The sequence below is a fragment of the Podarcis cretensis genome, assembly GCF_951804945.1.
Source record: "Podarcis cretensis genome assembly, chromosome: 13".
Classification (NCBI taxonomy): Eukaryota; Metazoa; Chordata; class Lepidosauria; order Squamata; family Lacertidae; genus Podarcis; species Podarcis cretensis.
The window spans coordinates 54,732,519-54,750,821 of NC_137182.1; the positions used below are offsets into that span (position 1 = coordinate 54,732,519).

Here is an 18,303-nt window from a genome sequence, read left to right on the forward strand (position 1 = left end):
CCCCCTGGACCAGAGCACGCCAGGCCCTCCTGTCTTCCACTGCCTCCCGCAGTTTGGTCAGACTCATGCTGGTAGCTTCGAGAACACTGTCCCACCATCTCGTCCTCTGTCGTCCCCTTCTCCTTGCGCCCTCCTTCTTTCCCAACATCAGGGTCTTTTCCAGGGAGTCTTCTCTTCTCATGAGGTGGCCAAAGTCTTGGAGCCTCAGCTTCAGGATCTGTCCTTCCAGTGAGCACTCAGGGCTGATTTCCTTCAGAATGGAGAGGTCTGATCTTCTTGCAGTCCATGGGACTCTCAAGAGTCTCCTCCAGCACCAGAATTCAAAAGCATCCATTCTTCAGCGATCAGCCTTCTTTGTGGTCCAGCTCTCACTTCCATACATCACTAAAGGAAGTTACAGTCCCACTCTATCCTGCCATGCTCAGACCACACCTGGAGCCCTGTGTTGGGCACCGCAATTTGAGAAGGATATTGTGCCAAGGTGGGCAACCAAGAGGATGAAGGGTCTGGAAACCATGCCTGATGAGGAGTTGGGGATGTTTAGCCTGGAAAAGAAGAGACTGGGAGGAGAGATCTTCAAATATCTGAAGGGCTGTCCCATGGAACAGGGAGCATGCTTGCTTTCTCCTGCCCTGCACAACGGGACTCGAACCAAGTAAACACCAGGAAGAATTCCCCCTCTGGAGGTTGTGGTCTCTCCTTACCTGCAGGTTTTTAAGCAGAGGTCTGAAGGCTATCTGTCATGGATGCTTTAGCTGAGATTCCTGGATTGAAAGGGGCTGGGCTGGGCGACCCCCGGGGTCTACAACCAAAGGACCCACCTTGCATACAGAAGGTCGCAGGTTCAATCCCTAACGGTGCCTCCGGGTAGGGTTGGGAGAGGCTGCTGCCTGCCGTGTAGACAATACTGAACTAGGTGGGTGCCAGTGCCCTGAATAAAAGCCACTTCCCGTCGCTGCCAGCAGAGGGAGTTCTTGGGTTTGCTCCATCCAGGTGGGTCAATTAGGTTGAGTCGTGGCCGACTCTGGGGTTGCGGCGCTCATCTCGCTTTACTGGCCGAGGGAGCCGGCGTACAGCTTCCAGGTCATGTGGCCAGCAGGACTAAGCCGCTTCTGGCGAACCAGAGCAGCGCACGGAAACGCCGTTTACCTTCCCGCCAGAGCGGTACCTATTTATCTACTTGCACTTTTTGGGGTGCTTTTGAACTGGCAGGTGGGCAGGAGCAGGGAGCGAGCAACAGGAGCTCCCCCCTAGCGGGGATTTGAACCGCCAACCTTCTAATTGGCAAGCACTAGGCTCAGCGGTTTAGACCACAGTGCCACCCGAGTCCCTATATTACATTATTGTTATTGTATATTACATTAAAGGTAAAGGTAAAGGGACCCCTGACCATTAGGTCCAGTCGTGGCCGACTCTGGGGTTGCGGCGCTCATCTCGCTTTAGTGGCTGAGGGAGCCGGCGCACAGCTTCTGGGTCATGTGGCCAGCAGGACTAAGCCGCTTCTGGCGAACCAGAGCAGCGCACAGAAACGCCGTTTACCTTCCCGCCAGAGCGGTACCTATTTATCTACTTGCACTTTGACGTGCTTTCGGACTACTAGGTTGGCAGGAGCAGGGACCGAGCAACGGGAGCTCACCCCGTCACAGGGATTCGATCTGCCGATCTGATCGGCAAGCCCTAGGCTCTGGTTTAACCCACAGCTGTGTCTCTCTCTCACCCAGCTCAGCTCAATCTAGCCTGCAAAAATACCAGATGCCCTGCAGGGGGAGGAAATGGGTGTTTTTCTCTCTGGTTTGTGGGTGATGCTGGTGGGGGGGGGCAGGGGGGGCAGCCAAGGCAGGGCGGGGCAGGGCATCCTAATTGGGGAGCTTAGCGAGATTTTGCTTCAGGGAGGGAGAGCTGGTGAGTCAGAGGAGATCTGCAGCTGTCTTCCTGGAGTGCAGTGGGGGGGGGGATGTTATAGCGTTTAAACATTTGCCAAAGGGTGTTCCCCACACACACACCGCCCCACCCTTTTACACACACACACACACACACACACACACACACACACACACACACCCCACTGCTTTTAGAATCACAACATCGCTGCAACTAAGCGGCTGAGATTACCTGGATTGCAAAAGCAGCACACATAAAAGCCCAGTGGATCGGGCCCCCTGGCCTGTCTAGTCCAGCTCCCTGTTGTCACAGGGGGCCAAATGTCCCTCAAAACATGGGTAGGCAAACTAAGGTCCCATCGCCTTCTCAATCCGGCCCACGGACGAGTGTGTTTTCACATGGGTAGAATGTGTGCTTTTATTTACCATGCATCCCTGGGTTATTTGTGGGGCATAGGAATTCGTTCATTTCCCCCCCAAAAATAAAGTCCGGCCCCCCACAAGGTCCGAGGGACAGTGGACCGGCCTCCTGCTGAAAAAGTTTGCTGTGCCCTACCTAAGAATCTAGGTAGACTGTCTTTGGAGCTGGAGTCTCCATGCTAATTTAAGAGCTCGGATCGAACCCAATGGCCCATCCAGTCAAGCGACCTGTTTTCACAGGGGCTGACCAGGTGGCCCTAAGGGATGCCCACGAGCAAGTACGAGAGCCGCTCTCCCCTCCTGGGGTTTCCTGGAGTCAGAAGCGTCGCAACTCGAGCAATGTATAACCATCACGGCAACTGGAAGCGGTTTTGTCGAATCCTTCTAAGCCCTCGTTGTTTCCTCCTGTGGCAGGGAGTTCCATTGATTAACTGCCCACCTGCCCTTATCACAGGTGACTTTAATCCTGCAGCCTGGCCAAAAGGAGAATCTCAATCTCTTACGAAGGGATTTTTAAGCTACTTGGAGACCCACGTTGCATCTTGTAGCAACATAGATCTTTAATAATAATAATTTATTATTTGTACCCTGCCCATCTGGCTGGGTTTCCCCAGCCATCCCGGGCAGCTTCCACAAAGACCAAACATACACTAAGATGTATTTAAGGTAAAAAGATGCGTTTCCAGCTGTGCAGGATCCATTGCCCATCACTTAATTCGGATTGTGGAAAGACGGGGGCTCACTCTTGCCACCCCAATTCATCAGCCTCTGGGGAGCACTTTTCCCTAAATTGCTGTTTTGGGACCACAAACCCCACTCGGGTATAGCCAGCGCAGCCAGGATGCTAGGAGCCAAAATATCTATAGGGAGACAGGCTGCCCCGATGCCCCCCTCCCTCCAAAATGACTTGGCAACTGCCTCTGGCAACCACCGGGCTGGACTACTGCAATGCTAGCTTGCTTGGGGCCACCCCTTGAAGACTGTCCCGGGACTTCAGTTGGTCCAAAATGCAGCAAAAACAGCCAGGTTTCTGGCTGGGCTTCTGTTTATAGTTCTCATGTACCCCACTCACCTCGTTTCAATTGTTCTGTGTTTTATATATATACACCCATTAAATAAAATAATAAATCCCCTGTTTCGAAATAGCCGAGCTGGTTCAGGATGCTCAAATTTGTGAAACCCTATAAATTATAATGCGGGATTGCGTTCCGAGAAACCAAGCGTTCAAGTCTTCTTATATTGGGAACAACGTTTGAAAAAAGCCGCCAAGGACTCTCTCAACCTCTGGAAACAGTTTTGAAAACCAGGAGTGTTCCTGGGATCGCAGTTACAGAGGCACAAGAGATCGCTGGACGCTGTTTTGGTGTCATTTTCCCATTTTTTGAGGTTGTTTCTGTCCCTTTAAATGGGTTTGTGCTGAGATCAGCAGAGAGGGCTCCGGGGAACATGGGGGTAAGCCCAGGGGTAGAACAGGGCCTTTACTGTGGTGGCCCCTAACCTAAAAGACCAGAGGTGCAACTGGTGCATTCTTGACACAGCTTCCACCGGGTGCCAAAGACCTGTTTACCCTGGGTTGGAGTTTTTGACACTCAAAAGGCTCTATTTTCCAGACCCGGCTTATTTTTACGCTCCAATTTTTAATCGTGTGGTTTTAATGCCGTAGCCTCTGAAAGGTGGGCAGTAAAGAAACCAGCTTTGCAAAATCCGGTGCCCTCGGAGCACAGAAAGGAGGCAGCCATTGCACAGCGATATCCGGAAAGCTGTGCTAAACTTAAAAACTTCTCGCCGCACCCAGACTCAAATGCACTTTCGGCTTTTCCTCAAAGGCGACCAACAATTCACTCGTCTTGGTATGCAAGGAGAAGAAGCAGACACACAGTGGGAATGGAATTAACTGTGCATTAATTGCTAGTTTCTAAACTTGCCCACGTAGTCACAACTGGGCCAGCGCCGGTGGCAAAATATGACGGGCACCTTGAGAATTTCGAACCGTGTTTTGGGATGTTCCTTTTCCCATCCTGCAATAAGTCTCCTCGAGAGGAGGAAGGGGAACTGGTGTGCCGTTTTTATTTGAGAAAAGCCTTTTGGGGGGAAAAACAAAAACGCACCGTTTTCACTCGAAGCAGCATCCGGATTGGAAGGGGCCCCCCAAAGGTCATCCATCTCGACCCTGCCGGTAATGCAGGAGTCGCAGTAGAGAATTGCGTGGCTTTTAAGTCGACCATATTGTCTCTTGACCCGAGATGCCCCCAAGCGCTGCAAACTTTCCTTCTAAGGAAGCCAATCTAAGCAATTCCGCTCGCCCTTTTTGGATCAGGGCTGGAAGGGACATGTTCAAGGGCGGGCGGGGAGCAGGGCTGCCCCCGAAAACTGGGCTCGCTCCGGTTCCCGGGCCTGTGGGTGGCAGCCTGCCCTACCCTTGGCACACACCTGTCCCGGCACGAAGTAAGTGAGTCACCCATCGCCAGAGACTGGCGGGAGGTGGGTACACAAGGGGTTGCCTGCGCTGTGCCAGAGGGACCCAGCCAAACCCCTTTTCCTGTAGAAGAAAAGACAGTCACGGAAAAGAGAAATTACACAAAACAAATGAAATGCCATTAAAATCCCTGAAACGAGAAGTAATCGACTAGAAATATTATCTTCTAGAATTAAACTAAATAACAAAAATCAAATAGTTTAAGGAAAAAATTAGAAAATCCCTGAAACGAGAAGTAATTGACTGGAAATATTATCTTATAGAATTAAACTAAATAAAAAAAAAATCAAAAAAGTTGCAAGTAAAAAATTAGAAAAACCTAGAACTGAACAAAGCCTTAACGGGACGCCGGGGGGTACAAACCTCGTTTCACTGAACTATTCAGTTTCCTCAGAAGGAAACAGAGAAATCATAAACCTTAAATGATTTTAAACTCAAGAACAGGGCTGAAACGCTCCCCTGAGTTTACAAAAAAGGTCTGAAAATCTAAATAGCAAGCTTTAGACATAGCCCTATTTAAAGAAAACCAAGCAGTGGTAATGAGTTGAAGACTCGGCTGTGAAAACTCCAGTATTGCCTTTACAAAAAAGGTTTTAAAAACCTACATAGCATAAATTCAAAGAAAGGAATATAAAATAAGCTGTTTAAACTCAAAAACAGGGCTCAAACGCTCCTTTGGTCTAGAAGTTACTGCTGGTGTTAATCTAGGTTTTTCCAATTTTTCCCTTAAACTTGTTGATTTTTGTTATTTAGTTTAATTCTAGAAGAGAATATTTCTCGTTGATTACTTCTCGTTTCAGGGGTTTTCATGGTATTTGTTTTGTGTAATCCCCTTTTCCTGGGCAGGGTGGGTAGGCAGAGGCAGATGTGAAGCACATGGGCGTCTGCCTGGCATACAGAAGGGCCCAGGGCCAATGTCTGAGCTTCCTGTGACCCTTCCTTCGCAACCATGAAGATTAGCAACTTCCTTCATTTTCAAGGGAACAACCGTAGCTCAGTAGGAGGACAGCTGCTTGGCGTGAAGAAGGTCCCAATGGGGATTCCCTTCCTGAAACCTGCTGCCCGTGGGCTCGCTCGGTCCAGTATTCAGAAGGACTGTTTTGGGGGGACAGGGGGCAGGCAGGTGTGGGGGACTCCCTGGTCCTGAATGGGGCAACTGTGCCCCCGAAGGACCAGGTGCGCAGCCTGGGAGTCATTCTGGACTCACCGCTGTCCATGGAGGCGCAGGTCAAATCTGTGTCCAGGGCAGCTGTCTGCCAGCTCCGTCTGGTACACAGGATGAGACCCTCCCTGCCCACAGACTGTCTCGCCAGAGTGGTGCATGCTTTGGTTTATCTCCCGCTTGGACTACTGCCATGCGCTCTACGTTTTGAAGGTGACCCAGAAACTACAATTAATCCAGAATGCGGCAGCCAGACTGCGGACTGGTAGACCACATAACACCGGTCCTGAAAGACCTACATTGGCTCCCAGTATGTTTCCAATCACAATTCCAAGTGTTGGTGCTGACCTTGAAAGCCCTAAATGGCCTGAAAAGCCCAGTAGACCTGAAGGAGCGTCTCCACCCCCATCGTCCAGCCTGGACACTGAGGTCCAGCTCCGAGGGCCTTCTAGCGGTTCCCTCCCTGCGAGAAGTGAGGTTACAAGGAATCAGGCAGAGGGCCTTCTCGGTGGTGGCGCCCGTCCTGTGGAACGCCCTCCCTTCAGATGTGAAGGAAATAAGCAGCTATCTTCTTTTTAAAAGACATCTGAAGGCAGCCCTGTTTAGGGAAGCTTTTAACATTTGATGCATTACTGTATTTTAATATTTGGTTAGAAGCCGCCCGGAGTGGCTGGGGAAGCCCAGCCAGATGGGCGGGGTATAAATAAATTATTATTATTATATTATTATATCCATGACTCTGTATGGGCAGTTCCCTGTGCTTCTATCCCCCTTATAACTTCCAGCCATCTTTGCACCTTTGCAGCTACAGATTTCCAAGCATTTCCAGACTTCCTCGGCCACTCTTCGCAGAATTTGGAAGGGACACCACAAGGTCATGTAGCCCAACCCGCTTCCGCGCACGAAGCACAGCAACCCAGACACATGGCCAGCTGTAAACTTCGCCAGGAAGTTGTGGTCCAAGGCAACCGAGGGGCACTATTTTGCTGCTCCATAGTGTCCCGGCTGAAATTCCTGCCTTGCGGGGTCCGGGGTTAGAATCCTAGAATTGGAAGAGACCCCAAGGGCCATCGAGTCCAACCCCCTGCCAAGCAGGAAACACCATCAGAGCACTCCTGACATATGGTTGCCAAGCCTCTGCTTAAAGACCTCCAAAGAAGGAGACTCCACCACACTCCTGGGCAGCAAATTCCACTGTCAAACAGCTCTTACTGTCAGGAAGTTCTTCCTAATGTTTAGGTGGAATCTTCTTTCTTGTAGTTTGGAGCCAGTGCTCCGTGTCCGCTTCTCTGGAGCAGCAGAAAACAACCTTTCTCCCTCCTCTATGTGACATCCTTTTATATATTGGAACATGGCTATCATATCTCCCCTTAACCTCCTCTTCTCCAGGCTAAACATGCCCAGCTCCCTTAGCCGTTCCTCATAAGGCATCGTTTCCAGGCCTTTGACCATTTTGGTTGCCCTCCTCTGGACACGTTGGTCTAGATGATATTTGGGTCTCCCTTTTCCAACTCTACAATTTGCCAAGAGCCTGCAAGCACCCCCCCCCCCTCACCATTGCATCCCACAAACCGGGGTCTTTCACACAAACAGCTTTTATTCCTTTTTTTAATATAAAAACTTGTTTAAAAAAGTAGTTAGCAAAATATAACCCCCCACCCACCCAAACGAGGAATCCCTGCTAGCAGGAATTGGGACCCACCCCCCCCCACCCTTAAGAGTTTCCCGTTTCCTTCATTTCTTAAGGTAAAAAAAGAAAAAAAAATGTCCTGTACATATCTTCCCGCTTCAATATACGCAAGACACAAATTTGTGCACAAGTGAAATTAAGTTTATCCCCTTTTGCACGAAAGCTGGGGAAATAAAACAGCCCCCAAACCAACACCCCCCCAAAAAAAACCCCCCCAAATCAAATCAGTCCTTTCTCCGCCACCTTCAAACCGGTTAAAGGTGGGTCAGTGGAGGTGTGTTGCTGAACCCCAAGTAGGGGTGCTGGGAAATGCAGTATTGGGGCGCCCCCTCCGCAACATCGCACGCTTGCAGGGAATAAGCTGTCATCACGTCATGGAAGTCGCCGAAGGAGTGGTGAAACTGCTGCAAGCCGCCTTCTTGTTTGATCATTGTAGTCATCACCGGGGAGGGCTGGGCGCCGTACGTCAGGGTGCTGCGGAAACAAAGAGAGGGTGTTGGGAGTTGTAGCACTGCCCGCTAGGATCACCTCGCAGGCACAAAACCACACCGTTGCAAGGGGACAACCCCCCCCAAAGGTCATCCATCCCAACCCACACATTTAAAGCGCGCCCGGTGCGCACAAACTCCCCCACGGAGACTCGGGAACTGTAGTTTTCCCCTACAATTCCCAGCAGCCGGCACAAACACCGACCAATCTTCCCCAGCCCACCTCACACTTCTGAAATGGAAGAATATTCATACACATACTTGACATCAGCAGTTCTGCATGGCGCCTGATACATAAAATATTTTTTTACCAGGTGCCCCCACGCGCCCAAAAAAGTGCTTTTTGGGAGAGGAGTATTGCCGCCTCCATCCTGGACCTAGACCTCTCCTCCTCCATGGATGGCTCCTCCTCTTTTAAAGCCATCGAGATTATTAGTGGCCATCACTGCCTACTTGTGGCAGGGAGTTCCACAGGTTAACAGTGCTGCATTAATAAGGACTTTCTCCAGTCTCAAAATCCGTAAATCTCAAGGATCCTGTTTTAACAGGAGGAGGAGGAGCTGGCGAGAACAACATCCACAGAGGCCCCCAGCGGCCAATTAACCACCCAAGGAAACCCGGGAGCCAGTCCCCCACCCCATATATAATATGGGTATTCAGAAATAGAACCTCCATTCTCAGGAAGAGTCTACCAGGGCTCTCCTGGCAGGCCTGCTTTTTTGAGTAAATCTGTATTGCTTTAAAAGACAAACGTACAACGAAGGTAAGTATGTTTTCCTTTGTATTTACTCCATATCTTCTTCTTCCTCTTCCTCCTCCTCCTCCTATTATTATTATTATTATTATTATTATTATTATTATTATTGTTATTTTATACCCTGCCCCTCTGGCTGGGTTTCCCCAGCCACTCTGGACAGCTTCCAACCAAATATTAAAATACAGTAATGCACCAAACATTAAAAGCTTCCCTAAACAGGGCTGCCTTCAGATGATTAGTCTAAAAGACTAATCACTTCTTATAAAGCGATTTCCTTATCACACGGCTCAAAAATCCCTTGTGGACCTTTCCCTTCTCGTATATTATCTATCTAATATAGGCCTGGTTTTCTTATTGCACGGGCCTTCGAAACCCTGGCGATTAAGCGGTTTCGGGCTGCGTGGTGCAATGGTTAAAGGCAGGCATAGAGGCAAACACCGGCCCTCCAGATGTTTTGGGACTACAACTCCCATCATCCCTAGCTAACAAGACCAGTGGTCAGGGATGATGGGAGTTGTAGTCTCAAAACATCTGGAGGGCCAGAGTTTGCCTAGGCCTGGTTAAGAGCGTCAGGGGAAGAGACCCGGGTTCGAATTCCCCACTCTGTCATGAACCTTAACTGGACGTCTCTCTCAGCCTGACCTACACTACAGGGTTGTTGTGTGAATAGAAAAAGTGATTTCGAAGAAGCATTCGCAGCACAGCCTGAGGCTTCCGGGAGGAAAAAGCCGCTATAACAAATTAAATAATGTTAATATACGTAAATAACCCGAGCCCTGAAGCCACACCAGAGAGCAAATTCTTGTTACATCTCTAAAATCCTTCTCTAAGTTTCACTAATTTGGATATGGCAGAATATATGAAAAATCAAATTAAGAAAACGCAGGAAGAGGGGGAAGGAAGTTTTAAAATGTTCAAATGAATGTAAAATCAGTGAAATGTATATATCTGAAAAGTATATTTTAAAAAATAAATCTAATATTGTAAGACATTGGAGGGGAACTTCTCCAGTTTGTGTAGGAGGGCAACAATGTGTTTGTTGTTTTTTATTAAATTTGTGTATCACCCCATAGCCATGGATCTATATAGTATTGGATATATTTATTCACTAATTATTATTATTATTACAAGAGCCAGCATGTCAGACTAGGCCCTCGCAAAGACCTGGCTTCAAATCTCCCCACTCAACCCTGAAGCTCGCTGTCGCTGCCTCTCAGCGCCTGTCCTACCTCACAAAGCTGTTGTGATGACAAAACGGAGAGGGAATCAGGGAGAGAAGCCATCTTCAAGCAAAAGGGCCGGGATATAAAGGTAAAAAACAATGGAATAATCCTCTTTTATATAGCCTAGTTCGTAGCCACCACTGCCTCTGGTGGCAGGGAGTTCCGCCGTCTAACTTTCTTTCGCCCGCCCTAAATCGGCCAACCACCGGGGTTGGGCTGGATGACCTTTGAGGGACCCCTTTCCAATGCTCACAATCCGGGAGTGTTGTGCACTAGGCTGTGAGGTGGCCATAACCCCAGGAGAGCACCTGCCGGGGCCCAGCCCTTCGCCACCTGCGGGAAGAGGAGAGAGAAAGCTAATCCCCCGGGGCCTGTGGGGCGGGCCTGCATTCCACGCCAGCCTGTTCTTCCAGTTTTGGCTGAGAGCCCCCAAACCTGTCCGGACCTGCCTGCCTGCCTGCCAGCCCCTCCTCACCCAGCAGACTCCCGCCCGCCTCCCCAGGGGTCCCCGGAATACAGACCACCACTCTCCATCCTCAAACCTTTCCCCTGTGTTTGGGGGACCCAGGAGTCCTGCCTCCCCCTCTGTTTGGGGGACCCAGGAGTCCTGCCTCCCTCTGTTTCAGGGACCCAGGAGTCTGGCTCTCCACTCTGTTTCAGGGACCCAGGAGTCCTGCGTCCCCACTGTTTCGGGGACCCAGGAGTCCTGCCCTCTCTCTGTTTCGGGGACCCAGGAGTCCTGCCTCCCCCTCTGTTTGTGGGACCCAGGAGTCCTGCCTCCCCCTCTGTTTGTGGGACCCAGGAGTCCTGCCTCCCTCTGTTTCGGGGACCCAGGAGTCCTGCCTCCCTCTGTTTCGGGGACCCAGGAGTCCTGCCTCCCTCTGTTTCGGGGACCCAGGAGTCCTGCCCCCCTCTGTTTCAGGGACCCAGGAGTCCTGCCTCCCTCTGTTTCAGGGACCCAGGAGTCCTGCCTCCCCCTCTGTTTGTGGGACCCAGGAGTCCTGCCCTCCCTCAGTTTAGGGGACCCAGGAGTCCTGCTTCTCCACCATGGCACCCGCAAGGCTTGCCTCTCCCATGCCTCCTCCTCCCTCCCCACCCCACATGCCAAGCGGCTTGGGTGCGAGTGCGAGTTAGGCCACCCTCGGTCACGACCTCAGGGGCAGGGCTCCCCTTTGCGTGTCTGGCGCAGGGCAGGGCGATGATGCACCCTGGAGAGCACCCAAGGAGCTGGCAACCCCCTGGGTGGGGGTGGGGGGGCCGCACCCAGCTTTGCCGGGGCATGACGCTGAGACAGATCTGGGGCAGCAAGCCAGGGCACTGGGTATCTCTCCAGGAAGAAGAAGCGCAGCCCCGGGGTGGAAGGCAGGACTCCTGGGTCCCCCAAACAGAGGAGTGGCAGAACTCCTGGGTCCCCCAAACAGAGGGGGGCAGGACTCCTGGGTCCCCCAAACAGAGGGGGGCAGGACTCCTGGGTCCCCCAAACAGAGGAGTGGAAACTCCTGGGTCCCCCAAACAGAGGGGGGCAGGACTCCTGGGTCCCCCAAACAGAGGAGTGGCAGAACTCCTGGGTCCCCCAAACAAAGGGGGGCAGGACTCCTGGGTCCCCCAAATACAGGGAGGCAGAATTTTATTTTTTGTAAAGGGACATGGGGCAATCTGGGTTCTCAACTCGTGTGGCAGCAAAGGCGGCGGATGAAATTTTAAATCATCTTTTGTAGTCTATTGTTATTTCAACTTGTTTAAAGTTTCGAATCACAGTTCTCTTTTCTTGCTTGATCTCCGCTTTCAGGTTGTGGGGCTGTATCTTTTTTAAACAAACACAATTCAAGCAGTGTTTTAATTTTATCATTTAAGGTGGGTAGGGACTCCTAGATTCTCTGCAAAAAAAAAAAATCCCTGCGTTCTCCCCACAAAAAGAAGTTTTTATCTTGCCCTAGAAACAACATTTGGAAGCAGATGTGCGGAAAGGGCACCTCCCTCCTCCGGAGAACCCAGGTGTCCGGCTCTTGTAACACAATCAGCAGCTGAAAAGCTTATCTCCATAGATGACACTTAAGCCAATTCCGGAAAACCTGTCTCCAGCACAGATCTCAGAACTGAATCCTGGACCGCAGGAATTTAGCAGCCAATTGCAGCAGCCTCTGGGCAGGCAGTTCCTGAGGAACTGCAGCAAGGAGTTCCCCTGTCCCTCATTCCAGATAGACGCAATTTAAAGAAAAAACACATTTTTTTGGTGATGCAAAAAGAGGTGCTTAATTTGGAAAAAGAGAAACACAAAACCTGATTTATAAGCCGGTGGTGGTGCATAGTGGTTAGAGCGCAGGACTAGGACCTGGGATGTAAATGCAACTAAATAAATAAACGGGAGGTTCTTGGTTGCACACGTTCAAACATTCCTGCAAATCGGAACACGGGATGGGATTTCTGGCTGGATAGGAAACCAAACGGAGATTTTCTCTTTTTCCTTTTCTTCCCCCTCACTCTTCCCTTCGGTGCTTTTGTAAAGCAAGAGGAAGGCTCCTCTCGCACGCTCAGCTGAAGGCAAATCCAGTAAGTCCGTTTCGTGAGAAGCCGAAATGGTCCCGATCCACCAAGCGCACAGTGCTTAGGCCTGGTTTTTCTCCAAAGTAAACCCTCCCGCTGCGCTTCCCTGCAGCTTCCTCCGCAGGGAAGCACGCACAGGATCGCAGCCCCCACCCACCCACACAGCTGGGAAGGACACTGCGGAGCTTACTCGCGAGTAAGCACGCACAGGATCGCCTGCAAGGAGGCTAGAAGGGAGGAAAGGTTTTCGCCACGAGAAGCTCCAAATGTGGTCCAAATTATTTATTGCGGCATTAGTCGCCCTCATTGCGATGCATCAAACCAAGCCTTGATCCGAGTAGCTCCACTGAAAGTAACAGCCATTTTCATTATTTTTAATGGGTCTACTCTGAGCAGAAGCGACTGCTTGATGCAACCCAGTGAAGTGAACTGGCGTTGCTGCCACCCGAAGTCCAAGTGCTTCCGTGAGTCTACTTTTGAGTAGAGACAGCACTGCACGCAGCCCCTTGAAACTGGACATCGCTACCCCCGAGGCCTCAGAGTTTCAATGGGTTTACTCCGAGGAGAGCTTCCCAAACTTCTCGCTGAAATGAGACCAAGTTTTGCTCCGAGTAGGACTAATTGCGCATAGAACCCATTGACATTAAAGGACACCACTAACTCCCAAGGCGCAAGAGCTTCAATGCGCCTACTCCAGAGTAGGGCTCACCTCCAACCCACTGCAGTCTACGGACGTTTCGACCCTAGATCTAAAGAGCTTCCTACTCACGAGTAGGGCTCACCCACAACCCCACTGAAATCTAGGACATTGCTACCTGGGGTCTAAAGTTTCCACGCGTTTACTCCGCTTTAATAAAAAGTATTTTAAAAACGTCTACTCAGAGTAGGGCTTACCTACAGCCCATTGAAGTTAACGGACGTTGCTTCCCAGGGTGTAAAAATCCAATGCGCCTCCTCCCAAGTAGGGCTCGCCTCCAACCCGCGGAAACCTACGGACGCGGCTACGCAAGGTCTACAGTTTCCACGCGCTTACTCCGGAGTAGAGCTCACCTACCACCCAGTGGACGTCGTACGCCCCTTCCAAACTCCAGAGGGTCTACTCGCGAGCAGGACCGAACTCGAAGCGTCCCTCCCTGCGCTCAAAGCGTCCCGAGGGGTCTCCTCCGAGCATTACGCACCATCACCAAAACCACCCCCCGAGCCACCCATCCCCACCGCGCGCCGTCGGGGCTGCTCTTCTTGCTCACCTGTAGGGCGCGGCGGATCCGGCCCCGTAGCCTCCTCCTCCTCCGCCTCCGGGTGCTCCTTGGGCGAGCTCGTAGGGGTAGCAGGCGCCCCTGCCGTCGGGGGTCCCTCCTGGCGCGGCGGCGGCGGCGGCGTATGCGCTCCAGGCGCGCGTCTCGGCCGTCGGGGCGCACGGAAAGGCTCCTGGCGAGGCTGCTGCCGCTGCGCCCTTGTCCCGTGCGCGCCCGGATCCGCCCTTGCGCCGGGGCCGGTACTTATAATCGGGGTAGTCCTTCATGTGCAGAGCCCGGAGGCGCTTGGCCTCGTCCACGAAGGGCCGCTTCTCGGCGTCGGGCAGCAGTTTCCAGGCGGCGCCCAGGCGCTTGGAGATCTCCGAGTTGTGCATTTTGGGGTGTTCCTGTGCCATCTTGCGCCTTTGCGCGCTCGACCACACCATGAAGGCGTTCATAGGGCGCTTTACTTTCTCCAGGGGGTCCTCGGGGGCAGGAGGAGGAGGAAGAGCCCGAGGGGCGGCGGCAGCAGCAGGGATCGGGGCCCCTCCGAGCTCTTGCTGCGGCGGAGCTTCCGCGGGGAAAGCGGCGAACATCTCCTCCTCCTTCGATGGGGGCGCGCCGACTAGAGGACCTCGGGGGAGCCCGCCGGCCGGTGAAGAAGCTGCAGGCAAGACGGCATGGGCAAAGCGCAGCGCCGGAGCTTATATAAGGGAGGAGGGCGGGGCATGGTGGGAGACACGCCTCCCTCAGCATCGGCCACGCTCCTCCCTGTTTTAACTCCTCGCTCGCCCTCCAATTTGGGAAGCTCCATCCGTTGAACTGATTTTAGAATGAATTGATTTTAGAATGCTGTATTATTTTACTGTTGTTAGCCGCTCTGAGCCCGGCTTTGGCTGGGGAGGGCGGGATATAAATAAAATAATAATAATAATAATAATAATAATAATAATAATAATAATAATAATGAGGAGGAGGAGGAGGAGGAGGAGGAGGAGGCGGCGGCGGCTTCGTCCTAGCGCGGAACCTCTGATTCTCTGAAATAGGAGCGAATGGCGAATGTGGGGGTGGGCAAGAGTGCCTCTGAGCACGTGCAGAGAGAGAATGAGAATGAGACGGTTCCCAAGCGCGCACAAGCTGCCGGATCGGGGCAAAATAGCAAATGAAGTTCGCAGGCTGCATTTCATTGATTGATTGATTGATTGATTGATTGATTGCATAATTATTTAGATGGGTTTTTTCCCTTCCAAAAAGAACTCAAAGCGACTTCTCTTTGGGGCCGTAATTGTTGGCGATCTTTTTTTTTTTAGCGATTGGTGTTTTGTTTGACTGCATGCTGTGGTCAGACGCCTGGGGCAGTGCTTTTATTTCGATAAAAGGAAAGCAGCCGAGAAATTATTGAAATGGCAATGATTGATAAATAAGCGTGCCCAGGACTGCAGTCATTCTTGTAGGATTAGATAGGGAGGGGAAATCTTTATTTTACCGGGGGTTGGACTAGATGGCCGTTAGGGGTCCCTTCCAGCTACACATTTCTATAACTCCTTCTGTCCTTACATCCCTTGGAACTAGCAGGTCTGGAATTTTTTTTTTAGGGGTGAAAAAGGGGGAGAGAGATATATTTGCCCCCTCCCAAAATCCACAGCAGGCCAATTCCTTTACTAAGCCAACCAAGGAAGAGAAAAACGCTGCCTTGGTGTTAAAAAGTCATAAAAGTCTGTGCACTGGTCTGTCTTAAAAGGGAGTATAGGAAGAGATAGAGGCCTAATTGATTTGGCCTCTCGGAGGTGCCAGGAGGGTTTCAGATTTCACCCTGGGATGAAGATAAAAGCAAAAATCTCAAATAAAAGGAGGAGAATAGTATAGAGTGAAACAAAGCCTTTTTTTATTTCTTTTCCTTTTCCCCCCTGTCTCAAATCCTTTATTATTTTATTCACATAATATACATTCTTAACAACAAACAACTCCAAAATAAGCAGACAACTCCAAAACAAAATCATTTGTAATAGAACCATAAGTCTCATGTTTTCATTTACACTGATCTCCCCTCCGATACCTTTACTTGATATTTCTTGCTGCTTTCTGCTTTCCTTAAAAGGTAAAGGTAAAGGTACCCCTGCCCGTACGGGCCAGTCTTGACAGACTCTGGGGTTGTGCGCCCATCTCACTTAAGAGGCCAGGGGCCAGCGCTGTCCGGAGACACTTCCGGGTCACGTGGCCAGCGTGACATCGCTGCTCTGGCGAGCCAGAGCCGCACACGGAAACGCCGTTTACCTTCCCGCTATAAAGCGGTCCCTATTTATCTACTTGCACCCGGAGGTGCTTTCGAACTGCTAGGTTGGCAGGCGCTGGGACCGAGCAGCGGGAGCGCACCCCGCCGCAGGGATTCGAACCGCCGACCTTTCAATCGGCAAGCCCTAGGCGCTGAGGCTTTAACCCACAGCGCCACCTGCGTCCCTTGGTCTGCTTTCCTTATAGAATCTTTATAAAAATTTAAATCTCTTAAATCCTATACCAATCTTTAACCATTTCAATTAATCCCTTCCCCTCCCTTCCCCGCAGCACAGTACTTCCTGCCACCTGTGTGTGAGCTTTAGTAAAGGTAAAGGGACCCCTGACCATTAGGTCCAATCGTGGCTGACTCTGGGGTTGCAGCGCTCATCTCGCTTTACTGGCCGAGGGAGCCGGCGTACAGCTTCCGGGTCGCATGACCAGCAGGACTAAGCCGCTTCTGGCGAACCAGAGCAGTGCACGAAAACGCTGTTTACCTTCCCACCGGAGCGGTACCTATTTATCTACTTGCACTTTGACGTGCTTTCGAACTGCTAGGTTGGCAGGAGCTGGGACCGAGCAACGGGAGCTCACCCCGTCGTGGGGATTCGAACCACTGACCTTCTGATCGGCAAGCCCTAGGCTCTGTGGTTTAACCCACAGCGCCACCCGCATCCCTTGTGTGATCTTTACCTACTATTATTTTTGTTATTGTTGCATTATTCACTTTATTTGCTATTCCATCCTTGATATACTAATATCCTATCTCCTTTTAAACTTTTAAAAGCCATTTTCATATTAGCAAAGTCAGAGATTGATTTTAGTTATGTTTCGAAACTCATCAGGTAGCTTCGCCTAGTGGTTGGAGGCAATGCTCCCCTTGAAATAATCGATCCCCGAGTCCAAGCAGTATAAAAACTTCCTGAAAGTAAGAGTTGTTTGGCGGTGGCACTCAGGAGGTGGCGGACTCTCCTTCCTCAGATATTGTCAAGCTGAGGTTGAACCCGCATCTGCCAGGGGGTTGGGATAGATGGCCCTTAGGGGTCCCTTCCAACTCTACTATTCTGTGATGCAGCTGGGGCAGACGAAGGCCTCCGGTTTTGCTGCTACAGGTACATAATGGTGTTTCTTCTCTCTGCAGTGCTTTCAGCAGTCTCTCCTCTGGTTCTTAATTTGATGAGGGCCTGCTTTCCTTTTGCACATTTTGAACGGAAGAGCACCACAGTCTGCAAGTCTTCTTCTTCTTCTTCTTCTTCTTCTTCTTCTTCTTCTTCTTCTTCTTCTTCTTCTTCTTCTTCTTCGGCGTTTCCTCATAGCCGAGTAAGATTGTCTCCCATAAACAAAATTTTAACAATGAGTCCGTAAGTGACTGTGGAGGCCAATTCTGGACCCACAAGTCCTTCCACAGTGGGGACATTGGTTTCCAGATGGAAGTCAGTCACGGTGTGGATTTGCCAAGCATGCCTTCCTCTTAGCCCATTTCTCCCTTGCGTCCTGAGTTTGAGTGTCTTCAAAGCCCATGACACCTTTGGTAAAGGCTGTTCTCCAACTGAAGCGCTCACAGGCCAGTGTTTCCCAGTTGTCGGTGTTTATACTACATTTTTAACGATTTGCCTTGCTTTAAACCTCTTTTGTTGACCACCAGCATTACGCTTTCCATTTCTAAGTTCGGAATAAAGGAGTTGCTTTGGAAGACGATCATCAGGCATCCACACAACATGACCAGTCCAACGAAGCTGATGTCGAAGAATAATTGCTTCGACACTGGTGATCTTTGTTTCTTCCAGTACCCTGGCATTAGTTTGCCTGTCTTCCCAGATGACGTGTAAAAATTTTCGGAGACACCGTTGATGGAATATTTTGAGGAGTTGGAAATGCCGATGATAAGTGGTCCATGTTTCACAAGCAGACAGTAAGGTTGGTAGGACAACAGCTTTGTAAACATTGTTCTGCCTGAACACTGAGGTCCAGCGCCGAGGGCCTTCTGACGGTTCCCTCCCTGCGAGAAGCAGAGGTGACAGGGAACCAGGCAGAGGGCCTTCTCGGTGGTGGCCCCCGCCCTGTGGAACACCCTCCCACCAGATGTCAAGGAAATAAACAACTACCTGACATGTAGAAGACATCTGAAAGCAGCCCTGTTCAGGGAAGTTTTTAATG

General features: G+C 50.9%; 1 protein-coding gene across 1 annotated transcript; it reads right to left on the minus strand.

The window, feature by feature from the left end:
* Positions 1-7,600: 7,600 nt before the first annotated feature.
* On the minus strand, positions 7,601-14,541 carry SOX15 (SRY-box transcription factor 15). Its single transcript, XM_079952140.1, has 2 exons — positions 13,888-14,541; positions 7,601-8,102 (listed from the first exon to the last, which is right to left on the minus strand). Exons 1-2 carry the CDS (start codon positions 14,469-14,471, stop codon positions 7,883-7,885), a joined length of 804 nt encoding a protein of 267 aa, XP_079808266.1. The 5' UTR covers positions 14,472-14,541; the 3' UTR covers positions 7,601-7,882.
* Positions 14,542-18,303: the final 3,762 nt, after the last annotated feature.

What these genes read in the sequence shown, in the direction of transcription:
- SOX15 (XM_079952140.1), bottom strand. Translation starts at nt 14,471, where the DNA reads ATGTTCGCCGCTTTCCCCGCGGAAGCTCCGCCGCAGCAAGAGCTCGGA. An exon ending in GGATCCGCCGCGCCCTACAG is followed by an intron (nt 8,103 to 13,887) that starts GTGAGCAAGAAG and finishes TTGTTTCCGCAG; the next exon opens with CACCCTGACGTACGGCGCCC.